This window comes from Lethenteron reissneri, chromosome 37 (assembly GCF_015708825.2).
Source record: "Lethenteron reissneri isolate LAM-NWPU_2019-01 chromosome 37, ASM1570882v1, whole genome shotgun sequence".
In the NCBI taxonomy this organism is placed as follows: Eukaryota; Metazoa; Chordata; class Hyperoartia; order Petromyzontiformes; family Petromyzontidae; genus Lethenteron; species Lethenteron reissneri.
The window spans coordinates 5,964,650-5,985,822 of record NC_083815.1 but is presented as its reverse complement, the minus strand read 5'-3'; the positions used below and the strand labels follow the sequence as shown (position 1 = coordinate 5,985,822).

Here is a 21,173-nt window from a genome sequence, read left to right as displayed (position 1 = left end):
ATGCCGCACCCCTCCCCTTCATTAATAATCATGAGCGGGTGACGTCACTCCACATGCCGCACCCCTCCCCAATAACCATTAGCGGGTGACGTCACTCCACATGCCGCACCCCTCCCCAATAACCATTAGGGGGTGACGTCACTCCACATGGGGCAACCCCCTCCCTCATTAATAATCATGAGCTGAACAATTTTTCTATTGAATATTTCAAATTCATTGTAACATACACCCGTCCTTGGACGGGCACAAAAGCTCGTTACTTAATAATATGCTTCCAGGCTGCACTGAGCTATCACAGTGGCTTAAATTATTTGTATTCTTCTAAATTTCGATTGATTCTCTAATTAGTCTTGGCCAGTAATAATTCGTTTTGCATAAGACTTCAACGTTATCAAAATAAATTAAACGTCCTTGTTGGCAAGCATGTTCTGCCACTGCTGACAGCTGTGTTTGAGATAATGTAATGTTCCTTTGGTGTTCTTTTAGTCTTACGCTAATGTTACGTCCCGTCTGTCCAATATAGCATTTACCGCATAAGCAATTGATCCGATATACACCTTCTGTTGATCACTTCGGCAATTGATCTCTAGTACAAGACACTAGCTTTAGAATTTTGCGTACCGTACCAAATCTCACTTTAATGTTTTGCTTTTGCAAAACACGGGCTAATTTATCAGTAACTCCCAAGATATATGGTATTTTTTTTATAATCTGATCACTTTCAGTAGTATTGTTGTTCGGTCTTGGTTTGACATTCAATTCTCTATTAATTTGAGCATTATTGCAGTCATTCAGTCGTAGTGCTTTTTTAACCTGTTTTAATCTCTCTCCTTAGACTTTCAACATCTGACATTGTTTTTGCCCGATGCAAATTAGCAGGGAAACGTCGTACTCAAATTCTAAATGTTGTGGATTCACTCTTCAAACACAACGGTGGGCTGAAGAAATAGCTAATTGGCGTTTTGTCAACGTGACACATTTTTTTACTGATTGGCCATGTCGGGTAGTGGAGGGTTGCGACACATTTATAATAGCGCGAACTAACCCAAAAACCTTTATTATGAATACTACTGGTTGAGAAAGCCTACGTGTTAAACATGACTTGAACACATCGTCATGATTTGGAGTCACAGTTAAATTCGAGAATCGATTATTTATCGTCCCGTTCTTACCATCTCACGTGCGTTGTTTTCTCGCTTTGTTCCGTCTCATTTGCATAGTTCTGTTGCTACCTTTAGTAGAGTAATAATCACTTCTCACATTGTACAATTCGATGCATGCCTCAGGAGCATAAGAAATCGATTTCAATCGACGGATAGATGCGTCGTTACACGCCGAGAGGAAATACAAGGGCAATTGCTTCAACACCACGGTTTTAAATCTGGTCTGTGTGGAAGGTTTAATGTAATTTCAAACCTGCGTGTAATGGCCATATTATCATCTCAAGGATATTTGTTTGAGCCAATGATGTCTGTGGCGATTGAATTTAATTACATGTTTGCTACGAGCCTGTGGAATTGAGTGGTGCCCGTTGTGTGATGTGGTCAACACAGCGGGACACCGGCTTCTGAAAGCCAAACGGAAAATGTTGACATTTCATAAAACAGAGGCTTTCGAGTTTAAATCAGTGATTGGGATCAACTCAGCTCCTGATTAATACAAAAATAAGTAGCTCTTTGTGAGAAGTCAACAGTGGCTGTCGGATTAATAGACGTACCCCTGCCATAGTAATGTGGAATTTCCACATTGGCTCAGGAATGTATACAGGATATGAGCATAAATCCAAGTCCTCTTGAGTGGGAAACCGATTTTACTTGGAATAGATCCCCTATCCCTCTGACCATATCACCGGAAATGCACCCAATGTTGTAAGATCTGATGAGCAAAGTACGGTGGAACCTGAATAGGCAAACTAAAACGAATGTGTTTTTGTATATTTTACCAGGCAAGGCCCAAAGTGCAGCCAAAGTTAGTTCTTGGATGGTTGGGTGATCGTTATGCACAGCAGGGTTGTTATTGGTTGTGGAGCTACACTGTGGGCACCAAAATGCATCGTCGTACATGGACATCTGTGCTCCCTCGCATTCACCAACCCGCATTGACCAGCGTTGGTGAAGTATGGTCAAATACATCCCCATGACGCTCCACGATGCGAACGGTGTCAGGGGAGACCCCCCCCCATCCAGCAGTGGACTGACAGAATGCCACACTTGCACGAATACATATCCCTATCCAATGTAAACCCATTTGACTTTGAAATACTTGAATCCCCCTCTACCTTCGGGAGTCGGCTGAAGGTGCCACGCTTGTTCTGGCTGGGACATGACGAACTGGGTGCTTCACACCTCCAATCTCCTCCAATCTCCTCTCTTCTTCTTAAGGTCAACATTAATTAAAACACAAGTTTCCCCTGCCTGGTCACCGTGCCGTCAACTGAAACCTGGTCCCTTAAAAGCAATTTTAGGGACTTAATTTGTGCAATATTCCTTAAGAACCCTTAAGAATACTCGTTCTCTGCAATATTAATGCTTTCGTCTTTTGTTTTTGTTGCTGCTGTGCTCACACACCACGGATCTCCCTGGTAAAATCGCCAGGCAACTGGATAAACGGGACTATCATCATAAATGTAACAAATCAAATCAACTCAACTTTCGCCCTTTCCCGTTCCGAGACATGTGCAAGTTGCAGTGGGGTGCCGTTCACCACTGAATCTCGGAACGTGCAAGAGGTTACCATTGATTCAATTCAGAGGCATAGCTCCGCTGCTTTCAAAGACATTGTACTCACCGCGGATAACTGTAGCGACATGACCGCAACTCTACGATAGCTGGTGCCAAACTGTGCCACACGTCTTGCCGCATGGCCTTTTAAAATTCCGAATCTATTCCGTGCACGTACGTGATCGGAATGGGAAAGGGGTCAAGTGGTTCCGCGTGTTCTCCAAGCCCAAAGCCACGTGCGTCAGTGCGTCAGTGCAGACCTGATGAGGTCCAGTGGCTGGTACTTGTACCACATGCTCCAGCATGCCCACCGCTCGTACAGGAGGTGTCTGTGGTTGTCTGCACCGTGCGTCACGATGGGATTGTTGCTCTTGTAACTCCCCTGAGTGAGAGACGGAGATTATTCACGTCGCGCGCGGTACACGTGAGATGACAAAATGCCGGTGGATGAAGATGTTATTTGGGGGAAAAAACTGTTTTCTATCACGCAGCTGTTCATTTAGCAAAATACGTTTGTCAGTGGGCTTAAAACATGGAACCTAAATGTGTTACAAGGATCAGCGAAGTCACATCTCCGTAAATTTGTTTGACTGAAAACTTTCGTGACTGCAGCAATTCATATTCTTTGGTACTTTCGGTAAAGTCACATAGATAGATCACGCGAAAATTGATTTCTCTAAGACGATGGTACTTTGCAAGCCGACTGGCTATCAACAAAGATTCGTTCATGAAGCCATCCAGATGTAGTGACATCGGGATGTCACTGTACGGTGCCGGCCCGAAAGGGCCGTGTCGTGCGATGCACCGTCATCGCATACACCGCATGGCGGGTATGGTACCAGCCCTAGCGGGGCTTGGTGAGCGCTGGGATAGCGAGGGCACCAAGCATAGCGTGCAGTGCGGTCTCCCACGAGGGGGAGCGGGAGAGTGTCAGCCCCAGGGGCAAGGTTGCCCAGGGCCATGGCACTCTGGTTGACCCTGCAGACACGTGATCTCGAGTGTCCACAGAGAGGCCCCCAGGTGGGGGGACTAGGGGGTGATCACGTGTCCGGGGAGAGCTCTCGGAAGGGATCGGGAGCTGGAAGGCTCGACCCGTGGGGGGGTATAAGGCGGGTCCCTGAGAGGGACCGGGGTCGCTGCATTCTACCAGCTGAAGCTCCACGTCCACCGGCTGAAGCCTACATCTCAATCTGGAAGCTCTACGTCTTACGAGGCAAACACGTGGTCGTGGACCCGAGTGAGGCCTGACCCTTCGTAGCAGTAACTCCTCTGTATAGAGTAGTTAGCTGGGTGGTCACCACCCTAGGCTGTATCTTTGTGTTACGTGTTACAAATAAATGTGTTGCCTCTAAAGAGGAACAACGTCTGCGGCTCAGTTGGACTAACTACACATATATACAGACACAGAGATGATTTAAACCGAGAAGACGGTTATAAACTCAGCAATCATTGGAAAGATGTCATCAACCACTTTGGGTCACGACTTGATTTGTAATTTCTTGTCAACCTCCACCGCCAGCAGTGTGGATGTGTGGAGCGAGGTGCAATGCCCCCCATCTCTCCCCCCTCTCTCCCCTATCTCTACCCCTCTCTCTCTCCCCCTATCTCTACCTCCCCTCTCTCTCCCCCTATCTCTACCTCCCCTCTCTCTCCCCCTATCTCTACCTCCCCTCTCTCTTCCCCTATCTCTACCTCCCCTCTCTCTCCCCCTATCTCTACTTCGCCTCTCTCTCCCCCTATCTCTACCCCCCCTCTCTCCCCTATCTCTACCCCCCTCTCTCTCCCCCTATCTCTACCTCCCCTCTCTCTCCCCCTATCTCTACCTCGCCTCTCTCTCCCCCCATCTCTACCTCCCCTCTCTCTCCCCCTATCTCTCCCCCCTCTCTCTCTCTCTCTCCCTATCTCTACCCCCTCTCTCTCCCCCTTTCTCTTCTACTACATTAACATTAGCTGCCCCGCCCATGCTGCTGACACACTTGGACTACGCCACTCGCCGCTCAGCATTAGCTCCACTCATTCTGACACTTGGGCTACGCCCATTTTAAACCTTTACATACAGTTGCATTTAGAGGCTTAATCCCCCTTTTCTCTCCGCCTGATGACGACCGCTTGTGTTGCGATAGAAACGTCGTGAGTTTTTATTTTTTCTTATTATTTTTTCTTATTTTTATTTTATTTTCTATCTACGTGACTTTACCAAAAGAACCAAAGAATATACATCTCCGTGAATTGAATTTACACTTGCGCATACGCCATAGGTTTACAATGATAGATTGTTGGTGCTTTCGGGGGTGCTTGACCTTCTGCTCACAATCATTAAGGGCCTTAATGATGGTGGGCAGGCCTGAGTAAAGCAGCATGCCAGGGAGTCGGAGCCATTTCCTGTTCTCCTTGGGGTGCGACAGAGATGTCATCTGGCCCGTACATCTTCTTAGACGACGTAGTTCGTGACGTCTTCCATGGCTATGCCATAGGAATTTCCATATGGCACAGATGCAATGGGAGGCTGATCGATGCCTAGGTGTGTTAAGGGATGGCTCCCTATTGATCAACCATGTTATGTATGCTGATGATCTAGTGATCGTTTGCTCACTCTCAGGAGTTTGACACCCTGCTGCAGAACCTGGAGCGGGCTATTAAGGGACGGGCACTTGCCATCAGTTACACAAAAACAAAGCGCCTGCCGGAGTATTTTATGTACTCAAACACTCCACCCCCTCCACTCCCCATGAGTGGGTGGGGAAGTTGTGGCGAGAGTGGAGAATTTTTCATATCTGGGAAGTATGCTTATGACCGGCTCCAGTTTCGAAGCAGAGGTCTCACTCCAAATCAGTCAAGTGGCATTACCTTTTCATCAGCTGCGTAATTCTGAATGGAAACTACCTGCCCTATCGCTCGATATGAAGCTCCAGGTCGTCTCGGCCACAGTTATGCTTGTGATATGTGTACTCCTTTGAAGGAACATCTCTGTCGTTTTGAAAAATCCATGCTCGCCTGCCCACGATCCATGCTGGGCTTAACCAGACTGATTTGTGTGTTCTATATTCAGAAAATTTGATGTCATTTGCGAGAGTAGGCCATTGTGTGTCTGCCTCAGGGTCAATAAATTGCAAATTAGAAAATTACACCGCAAATTTCTCAATTTGGGATTACGCACAGCAGCAATCATCGCCTCCTTCTGGCAAACTAATTCCCCAGGTCACTCTTGCGAATGCTACTATCCTGGCCTCACATAAGTTCTCACGTGGTTAAACAAAATAAAAATGTACTCGAAACTTGACCCCTTTTTTAATGATCAACTTGTACACAATATGGAAGAGTAGGCCAACGTACCCTCTAAAGAGTCTCTCCAGAGCCCCCTCTAGTGGAGGCGCTTCCTGCCAGCAGTGGCGTTAGGAAACAATTGCAGGGTTGAACCCGTTGTTACCCATGCGAGGATATGGTGTAAAGTATAGTAGTAGGTTTTTACCCTTTAAACTGGTACAAAACTGACACCTTTATACAAGGCATCATGTTTGCAATAACCGCAACACAAGCAATCAAAATGCAAACAAAAAGAAACAACTCTGATAATGGTAATGATATGCACTGTCCTTGAAGTTGATTGGTCCACACCCGAGACAGCTTTCTTTAGAGCCTAGTCCCCATTGGTGTTGGACCAGATGACACCAGAAGGCGTACAACTCAAACACAGTGCAATATCAGAGTATTGAGAGCTCGGGGTAAGCATTTACACTATGAGACCTCTTTTACCAGTGGCAAAATATAGTAGTAGGTTTTTACCCTTTTAAACTGGTACAAAACTGACACCTTTATACAAGGCATCATGCTTGCAATAACGCAACACAAGCAGTCAAAATGCAAACAAAAAGAAACAACTCTGATAATGGTAATGATATGCACTGTCCTTGAAGTTGATTGATCCACACCCGAGACAGCTATGGTGTAAAGTTAAGCACAAAAAAGAAGTGTGCATTCACACACGTGGAGGGGGGGAAACAACAGTTGCATGTGAAAAGCTAAATATGTACACGCATCATTGGTGGTGACAGAATATTGTCAAGTCGAATGTGTTTACCTCATGGAGGGGGAAGGCAGCCTCGTAGGTTCCATTGTTAAGCATTCGGTTCAGCCCTGTAGGTCAGAATCAGATTCTCTATGTAAACCGGAGGAGCCTGACGAAGCTACGAGAGTCTTTTTCACAGATGTCCAGTCGGGGCGGGTCAGTAAGTTACATCACAAAAAACATACAATAAAGGATAATAGAATAAGAAAGAGACAGTTTGAGCAGGTTACTAATAAATGATAAATAAAGCATGAATGGACAAATTGCATGAGTATATACATTCCAAATGCAAGCTTGGACAAGGCAGCAAAATAACAACAACAACAATCCAAGAACACACCAAGACAATGCCAGTACCCTCGATTACATTGCACCTTAAAAGTGAACGATCGATACATGGGTAAAGTTCGTGGTTTCAAATCACAGTTGCAAATTTGGCTGCATCTGGCACTCGACGACAAACAAGAGTTTACATAAGCAGCAGCAGCAGCAGCAGCAAACAACCGAGACTCCAGCATGCAAAACGAACCACCAGGGGCCACTGCAGACTGTGCACAGAGAGGTCGACAATGGCTCTTCGTTATTGATTTTAGGTTCCCCCACATTGTTGTTGTTTGGCACGAGTTCGCAGCAAGCGGAGCGGAACGTCGGACACCGTGCCCAACGACACGGGGGCAACAACTTAAAAATCCATTGCAGAGAGAGAAAGCAAATTGACCATGGCTAATTATTTTAAGATCGACCTTGGCCCACTCTTTCCACATTTCAAAATTAACATTGAAAATATTCATCTTCTTGGTTCTTTCGGTAAAGTCACGTAGAAGGGAAATAATAAAATGATAAAAATAAAACATAATAAAATAATTCTCACGACGTTTCGGCCACAACGCAAGCAGCCGTCCTCAGGTGAAGAACAGGTCTGTCGGAAAGACAGCGTCTGAATGCTTTCTTTCCGACAGACCTGTTCTTCACCTGAGGACGGCTGCTTGCGTTGTGGCCGAAACGTCGTGAGAATTATTTTATTATGTTTTATTTTTATTGTTTTATTATTTGCCTTCTACGTGACTTTACCGAAAGAATCAAGAAAATTCTCCCACATTGTTGTTGTTTGGCACGAGTTCGCAGCAAGCGGAGCGGAACGTCGGACACCGTGCCCGACAACAAAATCCATTGCAGAGAGAGATAGCTACACGGCACAACCGCGTATAGGTGCAATAGTTGAGATGTGAGAGCGATCACAACACATTGGTCGTGGATGACACGGCTGACAGAGTTTAACGACGTACAGGCACTCATTAAATGGCCCGTAATGGCACACCTGGTTATGCTGCTCCACCCAAAGTGTGATTCCACATCAATCCACTTTATGCACGTGTTGTTGATTTTAAATGCCTGACCGAATAGTTTCTATTGCCCTGGATAAGCACCAATAACTCCGGTATGGAAAAAGATTACGGCGTATTTTTCAAGCACAGACTTCGAAATGAAATAAAATTATTTGTTTTCAATTTCCATCCTTGTATTGCATGCACGAGCAGTGCCGCTTTGCGTAAATAGTAAGAATGGTACTGCATTCTGTAACAATATTTTCAATTTCGATTTAAAGCTTTCGTGACTGCAGGGATTCATTTTCTTGGTTCTTTCGGTAAAGTCACGTAGAAGGGAAATAATAAAATAATAAAAATAAAACATAATAAAATCATTCTCACGACGTTTCGGCCACAACGCAAGCAGCCGTCCTCAGGTGAAGAACAGGTCTGTCGGAAAGACAGCGTCTGAATGCTGTTGGCCTCAGCCACTGGCCGTCATGCTTTCTTGTGACGCATCGAAATTCACTTTTCTTCACAGTGAAGAAAAGTGAACACGATGTCTCTATCACGGAGCATGTGGGGAGCGGTAGTGTAGCCGGTGGGCCGTGTTCGATTCCCGCTCACGGCCAACACCAGTGACGGTTATCTGAAACGGTCCCTGGGCCTCCCCTAGGTCGACTCAGCCTCAAATTAGTACCTGGTGCGGTGTGTAAACATCGCTGCTAGGGAGACAAAGGCGGCCGGGCGTGGTGTTGGCCACTCACCCACCCCACTCGTGTGCCGTGCCGGCCTTCATAAGTGTTCGCTAACAGCACTTGCCCCACCAGTCTGTTGAGGCTATACGGGGGATTGTTGTCTGTTTTAATAAATGTACACGCGTATATTATCACAACTGCCTGTTTCTCTTTCTGTCTCTCAGTATAATTCAAAGTGCACCTAACCATGAGTCATATGTATGTTGGACTCCTTTCACACCGTACGTAGCCAACCGTGCTAATCGGAGGTGCGGGGGAAGGACAACAAACTAAACACAAAAAGCACTTCTACAGAAATTAGTTTGTTAATCTAGATGATTTCAAAGTGCATAGCTCCAGTGGCTTCCTAATATCGGGAGAAAGAGCATTCCAGACGGCCGAAGAAGCGCATCTGAAAGCGCGCGATGCTGTGACCGTCTTTGCTCGATGGCTCGCCAAAAGCCGTATCCATCGTCAATGTGCATGTTTTTTTAAATCAAAAGTTACATTGGACGATGAATTTCCAAAATGTAATAAACATTTGTTCGTGACAGATGCACCGCTTTGCCCGCGGCTTGTGAGCGTGCCAAGGCCCTCTTACCTATTTTACATTTGCCCTCTTCATACTTGGTTCTCTGCAGCACGTGGTGAACGATGCGGCTTCGCTGCGCGTTGCTGAAAAACGTGCTCTTGTCGTGGATGATGAAGCTGTGAGAGAGAGAAACAATAGATGACACAAGAGTTGCCCCTCGGCGGTACAAAACGGAGGACGTATGGAATAAAAAAATATATCACATGACCGCAATAAGAGGTAAGAGCTACATGTAAATGCATGTTGTTGGCTGGTGTGACACTGCACAACTGACATATAGCGTGACTTTTAATGTCCTGGCAAGGTTTACAGATTTCCCATGACAGCTGCCTCAAAATGAGGGCAATCCTGGCAAAACCAGAACAGGTGGTGAACTAATAAACCAGGCAGCCCTGTATATAGGCCAGGTAGCTAACATCTCACGATGGCGGTTTTTCCCCTCCACATTTAGAAACGTGCGTTTCGACTATTTGGCTGCTGCATATATTTCCACGCGATAAGCCACTTCGTTGGGCTACCATTTGTAGCCAGATCGGTTGTGAAAAAGAACTATGTAGTTCAGCGGGCATTGCCGAGTAAAACGAAAGTACAGTAGAGCAGAGTAGATATGGCAGTGCCGCTGTTGCCCTTTTCCCTCTCTTTGTAATCGCAATCTTTCACAGGCGCATGCCTTGCACCACCAACACTCGTCCGCGAAGGACTTAGGCTGCCCTCGTCTGGCAGTAACGTTCAAGCTGCCGAAATTACTCAAGTTGATAAACGACGGGGAAAGATTAGCGCGGCTCCATTGTTGGGGTGACCCAGGGAGGGAAATGTTTTTTTTCTCTAGAATTACTAACATTAGGAGAAGGAGACGGCCATAGAAGGGTCCTTGTTTGAGTGCCGACTTTCTATCAAAATCTTCTTGGTTCTTTCGGTAAAGTCACATAGAAGGGAAGTAATAAAATAATAAAAATAAAACATAATAAAATAAAATAATTCTCACGACGTTTCGGCTACAACGCAAGCAGCCGTCTTCAGGTGAAGAATGAGACACTACCAAGCTAGGAGCTTATATATAAGCTGCGTTGGAGGTGGAAGAGCGCCTTAACAAAAAGAATGTGCATATGAAGAGGAATTTAGCATATTCATGGAAAACCAATAAACCAGGCAATGCTAATAATCCATGAATATGCTAAATTCCTCTTCATATACACATTCTTTTTGTTAAGGCGCTCTTTCTTCCACCTCCAACGCAGCTTATATATAAGCTCCTAGCTTGGTAGTGTCTCATTCTTCACCTGAAGACGGCTGCTTGCGTTGTAGCCGAAACGTCGTGAGAATTATTTTATTTTATTATGTTTTATTTTTATTATTTTATTACTTCCCTTCTACGTGACTTTACCGAAAGAACCAAGAAGATGAATCCCTGCAGTCACGAAAGCTTTAAATAGAAATTTCTATCAAAATGTTGATATTTAAATTTAGGAGGGATAGTTAGTGGAGTGGCGACATGGCCGAGCGTCAACGCAGCCTTGTCACCGTCCCAGAGGCCCGTGTCATTGCCCCAGGGGGATTGCAGTTCGATCTCCGAGGCAGCCATAGTTAATACTGCGGGGTGTGTTAATCGAAACCACGTGCGGTCTGCTTCACCGTTGACGTTAAAAGATCCCGTGGCGCTGCTCAAAAAGAGCAGGCCACGCGCGCCAGTGGCACGATCCAAATTTGTCAAATTTGAAAGATTACTTGCAAATTACTTAATTGGGTAAAACCACGTAGCAACTACACCCCCCCCCCCCCCCCTGTACTGGCAGACAATACCGGTGTGTGAAACATGTCACCTTCCTGATATAGCCTAGCGCCGCAAGAATGGCCCAAAAAAAAGTACGAATTATATGATGCATTTCTTATATGATGCCTTTCTGATTGTGGGCTCAGCTATTGTTTTTTTTTTTAATCCTTTGTATTAAGTTCGCTTGCTTGCTTAGGACCGTGCAAATCTTTCGGTCGTTTTTTAACACACTTCCCGTGATCCAATCGAGCTGACATTTTCCACACAGACTCGTTGTGCGTGATAATTAATGTTCGTGAATTTTTTTTCAAAAATTTTACACTTTTTAGGACAAAAATATTACATTTAATTACCAATTGCTTAATGGTGCAATGCAATAATCTGACCCATAGGTGGCAGCCATCTGAAGCCAGAGGACGAGAGGACTCTAGCCGCCACGCATATAAAGGATTTATAGTGAAAAACTTTGTTTTTACGGGTTATACTTGTTTACTTTGTATTATTCCACAAGAGGGCCGGGACAGAACGCGAGCAATGCCAATGGAGTGGTGGTGGCCACAGAAATGCTGCCAACCAAAAAAGAAGCCCCTAAACACAGAGCTCATGGGTTGGGGGAAAGCGGGAAAATGGGGAGCGGTGGAGACGTGGATTTTTGTTTGTCATAATTTCTTATGGGGAAGGGAAGGTAAAGAGGAAGGTCCAAAGTGACAGGTAAGCTCGGCTATTTTTGACATCCGCATTTTATGTTTGCGAGCCACGTTCTTTTTCCTCTGCCAAATCATACTCTGCACCCCTCCCTCCCTCCCGCCCACCACTCCACCACTCATCAGAATTAACATTTGAAAACTGCTGCTGTAAAGGTGAAAGCGGACGTAATCAGCGTAACGCGAATTATTTGTTCACCTCCAATGCAATGTCACGTATCCGACTCGCTGGAGACTTTGGCATAGGCATACAGATGAAGAGGTCAAATATGAGTGACTATCAAAAGTGGCTGTTACAGTTCGTAGAAATAGGTTCCCGGACGAAAAAATAAAGTGCAAACTGCTATAAACTTTAAACAGTAAATGCTCGACACTGCTTTGGAAGGGATACATGCGAGATTAAGAACACATTACCTACGTGACTTTACCGAAAGAATCAAAGAGTAGAGTAAAATTATTGCTACACTGTGCACAGATACTGCGCTGGGATCGAGTGTTTTGCAGTAAATTCACGAGGGAGGAAATGCGACGGTCGGATAAGCGACACCGCATTCTCAGTGTGTCATTGCGCTTATAACCTGGCAACCAAAAAGTAGTACACGGCACCAGCAACACCACCGGGTCCGCAAATAAAAAAAACCCTTCCCAAGATGCAATGTGTGTTTTGAGAGGGCATTGACCTGAACTTGTGTGCTCACGCTGGCATTGAAGAATATCCCAAAGAGAGATCGCTGTCATTCCTCGCCACTAGGCGTCCCACCAAACGGTGTATCTGATGTGAAAAGTGGTGCGCTAACTTGAGATGTGGGTGGAGGTGGGAGGGGTGGTGGATGTCGTTATTCCCGCTTTCCCAACAACCAAAGGTCGTGTGGCAAGACGGTGCCAACGGGTTTGCGCGTGAAAACGGGCAGCCCTGCAATTGCAAGGTCGTGCCAACTGCTGACGGCAGCGCCTCCACTAGGGGGAGGCCCCAAACAGCACCTCCAGAGTGGCAATTTTGAGCCGACTCTTCCACGCTGCCCCAGACGTCTTAGCAGTGGTGCGGAGTACCCAAGAATGTAATACCCATCACACGTGACTTGCTGATTGGTATATCTGTCTCGGACCCATTTTTACTGCTGGCTCAACAGAAGTGGGTTGAGATGCGTTAAGAAACTGGGCCCTCCATTTTTTTCCAACTGCCGCACCGGAAGATCGGACACCAGCTACCTCAACACAATGCTAACAATTACACGATGGCAGTACCCCAGCCCACCATAACACCTTTCTTTTATTACAAATTAATACATTACTACCTAAAAAAAAACATTACAAATTTGAATAACTGGAAAGATCCCCTTGACTCGTTAATCCATTATTTCCACCTTTCAGCGCAGATAATTATAGAGGCAGTAAGGTACAGACTGTTATTTTGAAAAGGAATAATTTTCCACTGGTAATGGATAAATGTTTACACGGGGGATTTTATTTATCAGGCAACAAGGGGTTGATATTACAGATTCACACGGTCTATTTTAGTTTCTGAGTCAAGAGACCAAAACCAATATATGCCCTGGTCTCTGCAATACAAGTGGGCAGGTGATAATTCTATTCCCATTGCCTTAATTTGTTATAGCTTAAAATTACTTCCAAATATGATTCATCTTGATTACACCATAACCAAACTGCAATGCCTGCATATTAAATGCAACGTAAAAATAGAGGCGTTAAATTGACAATTGCAGTTTATTATAATTAGTGTTAAATTAACATTTCTGCAATTATTGAAATTAATGCATCTGCTGCTCGGTAATGGAGGATCAAAATAAAAGGAGATGTGGCTGAGTGGTCAGCACACTATGCTCTGAATCCAATAACTTAAGCTCGATTCCCAGCCACAGATATCCTTGCTGGCAAGTGATTTCTTATCCATCAGCACTGAAGAGAACATCTGACAAATATGGTATTCTTAATCATGCGGGGGGTAGCGGTTGCGCAGTGTTTAACACGCAAAGCTATGAATCCGGTGACCTGAGTTTGAGTCCATGGCTAACATCAGTAGTGAGTGATATCTGAACCGGTCCTGGGCTCTCCCTGAACCAACCTGTACTGACTAACCAGCTTGGCGAAGCTTGGCAAACGGCCCACATGACCAACGTGGTGTGGGAGAGACCTTGACAAAGATTGAAAATGGTGCTGTAATTTATTCAATTAAAGAGTCAATTATTTATGGTCAACTAATTTTAAAAGATAATTGTGAAATATGTCCTCGGTGTGGTGATTTTTAAGCATGGATGTAAAGCATTAACGGACAAACCTTTCTACCCAAACTTTACCCGAAGCCCAATAACAACAAAAAAAAACATAGAGAGACAAAAAAAGTGCTTTGCTGCCTGGTATACAGCTCAAGTGAGAAAGCTGTTAAGCTAGATCAGGGGTCGGGAACCTTTTTGACTGGGAGAGCCATAAAAGCCAAATATTTCTAAATATATTTCATTGAGAGCCAAATAGTATTTTAACGTATAATAAATTAAATGTCTTACTTTTAATGCGACTTCTGGTGCTGCATGGTTTTGCTGATGGCCTTGTAGTCTGGTTCATACGTGGTGAGGTTGAGCTTCATGCAGGCGTGACCCGTGAAATTTATCTTCAAAACTAATTTCTGTTTACTTTAAAATGACACAGTATTATTAAACAATATCACAAGTATTTTAAAATCAGTTCCAAACTAATTTTTTTTTTTATTTCTTTCAACTCAAAATTGTCTGGGAGCCATATGCCGTCACTGAAAGAGCCATATATGGCTCGCGAGCCATAGGTTCCCGACCGCTGAGCTAGATCAACTCACGCAAACCTGACAAAAGCGACTGCTCTACTAAATCAATGTAAAACACAATCGAAAACGGGCAAGTGATGAACCTCATGTTCACGTTTTCCACTTGTCCAGTTTTCCCCAGGGTTGTTGAGGCGCTTGTCCTGTGAAATGTGCAGGTCTTCCTGGGACATTACGAGTCCTGGTTTTACCAGTTCATATTCATACACCTATCACTCAAAGAGCATGCATTTACATGCAGATCTCTCCTCTTCCACGAGTGTCATATATTATTCTCTTTCCCATGATATGCACTGGTTTCTGTTAAACTAAACTTTTTATTTTATTTTACCAGGTATGGCTATTTTTCAGAAGCTACCAGAAAAGATAGCTCCACGAAGTGGCTTATCATATCGAAATGTATCACAGCCAAATACTCCAAACGCACGTTTCTTTTGTACCTCTCAAGTCCAAACCCCATAGAAATCTGAAATCGCACACAGAGCGAGGCTTGCACGCAACAGCAGCAGTTGCAGCAGTTGCAGCAGTAGCAGCGACTTACTGGTGGATTCGCTGCCGGCTGAACGGGGCCGTGTAGTTGTCGTTTTCCTCCAGGTCTGGCAGCAAATCCTTATCCAGCTGCATAGGGTTCCTGGGCAACCACCTGCGAAGCTTCTGCAGGTTCCTGTTCACTCTGTTGACGGGTGGGGCACAGGAGGAAAGGACCACGGGGAGAGTGGAATGAGTGCATCCGATGCAGCTGTTTCAGTTGTACACAGCCTGCAGTAGCATCAGCAGTATTGCCAGGGTTTTTTAAACATTTATTTTGGAAGCAATGAACGGCAGCGGCTTCTATGGGCGTCGCATGTGCAGGCAGCCTACGGCAGCCGCATGGAAGTCCACAGAGGCAGGCCGGCGAGTAACTTAATGGCGCACAAATGTATACAAATGTTCTTCTCCTCAGTACAAAGTACCCCGGTATAATGGCCATCATTTTTGCATAATGGCCACAATGTGCTCCAGCCTGTCTGGTATTCCACTGAACACCCCTACACATAAGCTACATGGCCAGTTAATGCAGTGCAGGGCCCTGCACGTTGTCATTCACTCAAATGTCTTAGGAGGGCATTGTTTATGGCTAGGTAGGCTGTGTTCACTGTAGCCTGTTTGCTTTGTGGTGCAATCCCACGTTTGTTTATGTGCATCTGCCACAGGGAACCCTTTCCTCTGCTCTAATTTCCATTCCACTCCTCTCTTCTCTCGCTTTATAAATTGGAAATTTGAACCAATTGCTGCTGGTCTGGTTTAGCAGTGGAATATGTTTTTTTTAATGCCCTCTATTAAAAGTTTATTAATCCAGAATTGGTGGCTTCAGATCTCTGCTGTAGAGCACCACTATTCTTAGTTTGCTCCGATAGGTACTACATCAGTGTTTGATATTATCTGAAGCCACGCGTGCATCCGCATAAATGCATACGTAGATTGTGAGTTACAGGGTCTAAATAAAGGTAAAAGTACAGCCCTGTCTTATCTTGCTCACGACAATGCTGGCAGAAATTGTCTCCTATAGAGGGTGCTCCAGCAAGCCCTGCTAGAAGGTCTAGTTATGCCTCTCAGGAAATCAGCGTTTTCATACGAACAAAACATAAGCTCAGTGCTCATGAGCCTCCCTTACACTGCATCACCGAGCAAATTACACCATGTTGTGAGAGGTTATTTTACATGAAAAGCAGTGACGAGTCTACAAAGAGCATTCCTCTGCATTCACCAAGGCTAAATTACGTGTCGAATGGAGTGTGCGTACTGCTGTTTGTGAAATGAATGTATCTGTGTGCAAGCTGGGCTTAAAGGTGAACAATATTGTGAGAATTGGCGGCATAACATAAATACCTGTCATAGGTTACCCGGCTGACAAAGGTGAAGTCACCAGGCGGAATAGAGTCGCATTAATCTGCACTTCTCCAATATGCTCTTGCGCCACACTAGGCAACGGCGAGCAAAGTAATTCACTCTTTGTATTCCCTGAGCACTCTCTGAGCTTCACCTCTCGACTGCATTAAACAAGTCCCCACATGCTCGGACTCCAGCGTCTACCAAATCGGGATTCGCGGGGGCGCACATTTTAATGGGGATTCATACTGGGGGCTCTTCCCGGTGAAAAATATCACCCGCGAAAACAGGCACCATGGCTTCCCAGTTTTCCTGGTGGGAAAATGAAGTGTGATTATTCTCTCAATTGATCGGGATTGCTATTGTGGCAGACTGGTAATATCGCTGATTAAGTCAACAATTAGGCAGATAAATGCGCTCTGAGAGCAATTTAGTAAGGGGAATTGCAGCGCAGAAACACGCTGTGGAACGGCATTATTATAATTGTATTTATTTAACGTTGGTACAGAATTCCACCATCTACTGCGTCCTGTACATTTTCTAAAAGTCTTCGCAGAACAGGTATGCAGTGCTTTCCGTATTAACAACAGCCTGAACTTTAAAAAAAAAATTTGCATGGCAGAAAATGGGGTGTAACTTTGAGTGACAAACAAATAACAACACTGACACCTCGGTGCATTAAGTCTTCATGGTTCACTTTTAACCTAAGTGCAATGTGCAATATATCAACAAAGGCCAGTGGGCATGGCTTCCAAAGTTTGGCAATCAGTTTGTTGAGTGAAAAGCACGAAAGGTACTTTTTGTTTTCTCCTTGTGTGTTGTATTTTTTTTTGCTTTGTGACGTATATGTTTGTATGTTGAACTCCTTATTGGTTCTTTCAGTAAAGTCACGTAGAAGGGAAATAATAAAATAATAAAAATAAAACACAATAAAATAATTCTCACGACGTTTCGGCCACAACGCAAGCAGCCGTCCTCAGGTGAAGACCAGGTCTGTCGGGGAGACAGCGTCATCTAAGGACGGCTGCTTGCGTTGTGGCCGAAACGTCGTGAGAATTATTTTATTATGTGTTATTTTTATTATTTTATTATTTCCCTTCTACGTGACTTTACCGAAAGAACCAAGAAGATAAATCCCTGCAGTCACGAAAGCTTTAAATCGAAATATGTTGAACTTCTTTCACAACGTACTTAGCCAACCGTGCGAATCGGAGGTGTGGGGGAAAGGGGTAGAAACTAAACACAAAAATCACTTCTAAAGAAATTCTTTTCAATCTAGATTTAAAGGTGACCAAACTTTACTCCAGTGGCAATTGCATTTACAGTTGGAGAGGAGGGGTGGCGGTCAACAGCACACAGTGCCGCGAACCTGAAGCCCTGAGTTCAATTCCCTGTGGATAACATCGGTGGGAAGTGATATTTGAAATTCTCTTGGGTGCAATCCTTCACTAAAATGCACTGACCAGCAGGGTGAAGTATGGTCAAACAACTCCCACGACCGAAATTGGAGGGTCTTCATCCAGCAGTGGATTGACAAACGCAATATATCATTCAATTATGTATAGAGTGAGAGGAAGTGGTAGCGCAGTGGTCAGCGAGCCCAAGCGCTCTACGTACCCGGAGACCTGGGTTCGATTCCCTGTGGCTAACATCAGTGGCGCGTGGTAGCTGAACCAATCCTGGTCCTCTTCTCCCACGCACCTCTAACACCAAACGGGCGTTGACCGGCGTGGCGAAGTATGGTCAAACACTTCGATTTAAAGCTTTCGTGACTGCAGGGATTCATCTTCTTGGTTCTTTCGGTAAAGCCACGTAGAAGGGAAATAATAAAATAATAAAAATAAAATATTAAATTTCGATTTAAAGCTTTCGTGACTGCAGGGATTCATCTTCTTGGTTCTTTCGGTAAAGCCACGTAGAAGGGAAATAATAAAATAATAAAAATAAAATATTAAATTTCGATTTTAAGCTTTCGTGACTGCATGGATTAATCTTCTTGGTTCTTTCGGTAAAGTCACGTAGAAGGGAAGTAATAAAATAATAATAATAAAACATAATAAAATAATATAATAATATGAAATAATATAATATTTTATTATGTTTTCTTTTTATTATTTTATTACTTCCCTTCTATGTGACTTTACGGAAATAACCAAGAAGATATGGTCAAACACTTCCCACTGACCGTTCATGGCGTGGAGAGGCCTTCATCCAACGATGAACTGACAAGAGGGCTTCACGTTGTATTTCTATTACGCATACGTTAGGTGGCTCGTGCGTGTACATTTGCCTCTCTGTGTCAACATCTGAATGCCTTGTTCAAAGCGCGACCTATGCAGATGCCTGCATCGTGCATTTGCACGACGACTCCGTAATTCCACATTCCTCATGCGCTAACTCGGTAGCTGCCAGCCCATAAACCGCATGGGCACAGCTGGCTGTGAAGGTCGTCCCTGATAACGTTTGAGAGTGAGAGCTGTGTGTGTGTGCGCGGCTTGCAATTATGCAAAGTGCCACTCAAGAGCGAAGCGATGGAATGCATTCTGAGGGTATTAAGCCCCCACTCTCATGCACTGACATCAGTATAATGAACAGAGTTCACCTTCATTGCTGAAATGTCATTGTCATGCCACCTTTACCAGTAATGGAACAGACTTATTTACGCTTTCGCTTGCAGAATTTACACTTGCACAACCGTTTTCCCCTATGTCTCAACTGTTGCAAAATCACAATGTTTAACAAAAAAATACATGTGTCTGTATACGTGCAAAGGTAAAGGTGCATCCCTGCGAACTTTTTACTCATTCTACTGCTGGCAGAAGGTCCCCCACTAGGGAATCCCTAGAGAGCCCCTTCAGAGGGTATTTGGCCTCCTCTTCCATGCGACCTGCCGACTAACTGTTGTATACCCATTTGTACTGCTGGGAGGGGGGGGGGGTAGAGATGGGGGGATTGAATAAACGTTCCCATTGCTTCATACGCCGCACCCGAAGATTGAACAGACGACCTCTGGATTGTAAGTCCAGTGTGCCAACCATTACATCACACCACGGCAGGACCCATCGCTGCATGCCGTGTAAGTGTATTAATTTATCAGTGGTCAACACTGGCCCACTCACAAGGTTACCACTCTGGGTATAACTGCCAGATAAGCAATTCAAGGGAATGTAATCACTCTCTACTCCGATCTCCTTGGTATCACCCTCACCTTGGAAGCAGAAGATGAGATCAATTCGTGCAAAGACACGTGATTATTTTGTTGATGTTTTACCGTCGCAAACTAACCCCAGTCGATGGCCGAGTATGCAAGATTATTACGGTCATCGATTTCAAAATCTTACAATATTTATGAACAGCTGTCTGATGTGGGGTCCGGATGTGCTCTTGTGTTGTTCGGCGGAATGACTGACGTTTCGCTCCCAGCACATGGAGCGAAATATCAGAGCTGAATCGGTTCACGAAGAAGCTCGAACCACCATACGAAGAACACGCATGGTACAATCCGAAAACACAGCGGGGAGCTCGACAGCACAACGGCGAAGACCTACGTACATACATAGATGTTGCACTTTGGTAAATTACCTGAAGGAAAAATTGTCGTGGGCAGTGGCAGGAATTGAACTTTCAATCCAAGCCGAGTGGCATGCATACGGACCACCATCCTGTGCAGTATGGACGTATCGACTCATTGATCATCATCTTTTCCGATGCCCTAGATGAACTGTGTACAATTATATTATTTCCACTTCATGTTATGTTTATACCAAGCTAGATTATATCGATGAATGCCACTACAAATTCTAAATTAACGATAAGATTGATAAGGGTGAAAACTAATCAATTTGTGAATTGGACCACGGTCCAATTGGACCACGGTCCAATTGGATTGCGAAGTGAGTGAATCTTTACTTCCCTGCTACGGCAGATACATTAAAAACATAGCAAGTCATAAGCAGGTAAATAACCAACACACATTCAGCACACACCTGTGTATAAACTTGACCTTTTTCTTTTGGCCATCCGATTTTCGCCTGTAAAATGAAAAACACAATCATCAAAGAGGTATTATATTCAAGCTTTTAATATGAAAATTAGGACATTTGCCATCTTGTATTCACGATGATGAACATCCGAAGGACAACTACTGCTTACTTTCCCATCAAGTAGTGCTTATTTTATCGACTCCAGGAGGATGATGGGCTGAGCTTTGACTTCTGATGAAATCCCCATCCATTGGTTGGGACATAACTCAATTGGCAGGACATGATGTCAACCTATGGTCGATGAGAGGTTGTTCTTTCTCTGCTGCTGTTCCTCTTGTGGTCTATAATTCCTTTCCTGTCAGCTGCCTCCACTGCGGAGAACCTTTCACTGTCCAAGTCCAGACTCAGAACATCTGTTCTCTTCTGAAATATTACTGTCTCTGTGAAGTGTCTTCATATGCACTTCTTCCATAATGTCATCTGCATTCTTTCTCTGGTCTGTAGGATTACATTTCTTATTCTCTGCTCGAATTAAAAGATCGCTCATCAAACTCTCTATGTGGACACGTTTTCTGTATTTGTACAACACAGTGAGATGCAGACACATTTAGA

At 44.5% G+C, this 21,173-nt stretch overlaps 1 protein-coding gene across 1 annotated transcript in view; it reads right to left on the bottom strand.

Annotated features, from left to right (window-relative positions):
- Window positions 1–21,173, bottom strand: part of ANO4 (anoctamin 4) — a 177,351-nt gene that overhangs the window by 49,405 nt on the left and 106,773 nt on the right. Inside the window, exons 7-11 of the mRNA XM_061566746.1 lie at window positions 20,565–20,609; window positions 15,251–15,382; window positions 9,432–9,538; window positions 6,799–6,854; window positions 2,981–3,102 (exon numbers count right to left, since the gene is read on the bottom strand). Of these exons, the coding sequence (XP_061422730.1) occupies window positions 2,981–3,102; window positions 6,799–6,854; window positions 9,432–9,538; window positions 15,251–15,382; window positions 20,565–20,609 (462 nt within the window). The remainder of the gene's footprint in view (window positions 1–2,980; window positions 3,103–6,798; window positions 6,855–9,431; window positions 9,539–15,250; window positions 15,383–20,564; window positions 20,610–21,173) is intronic.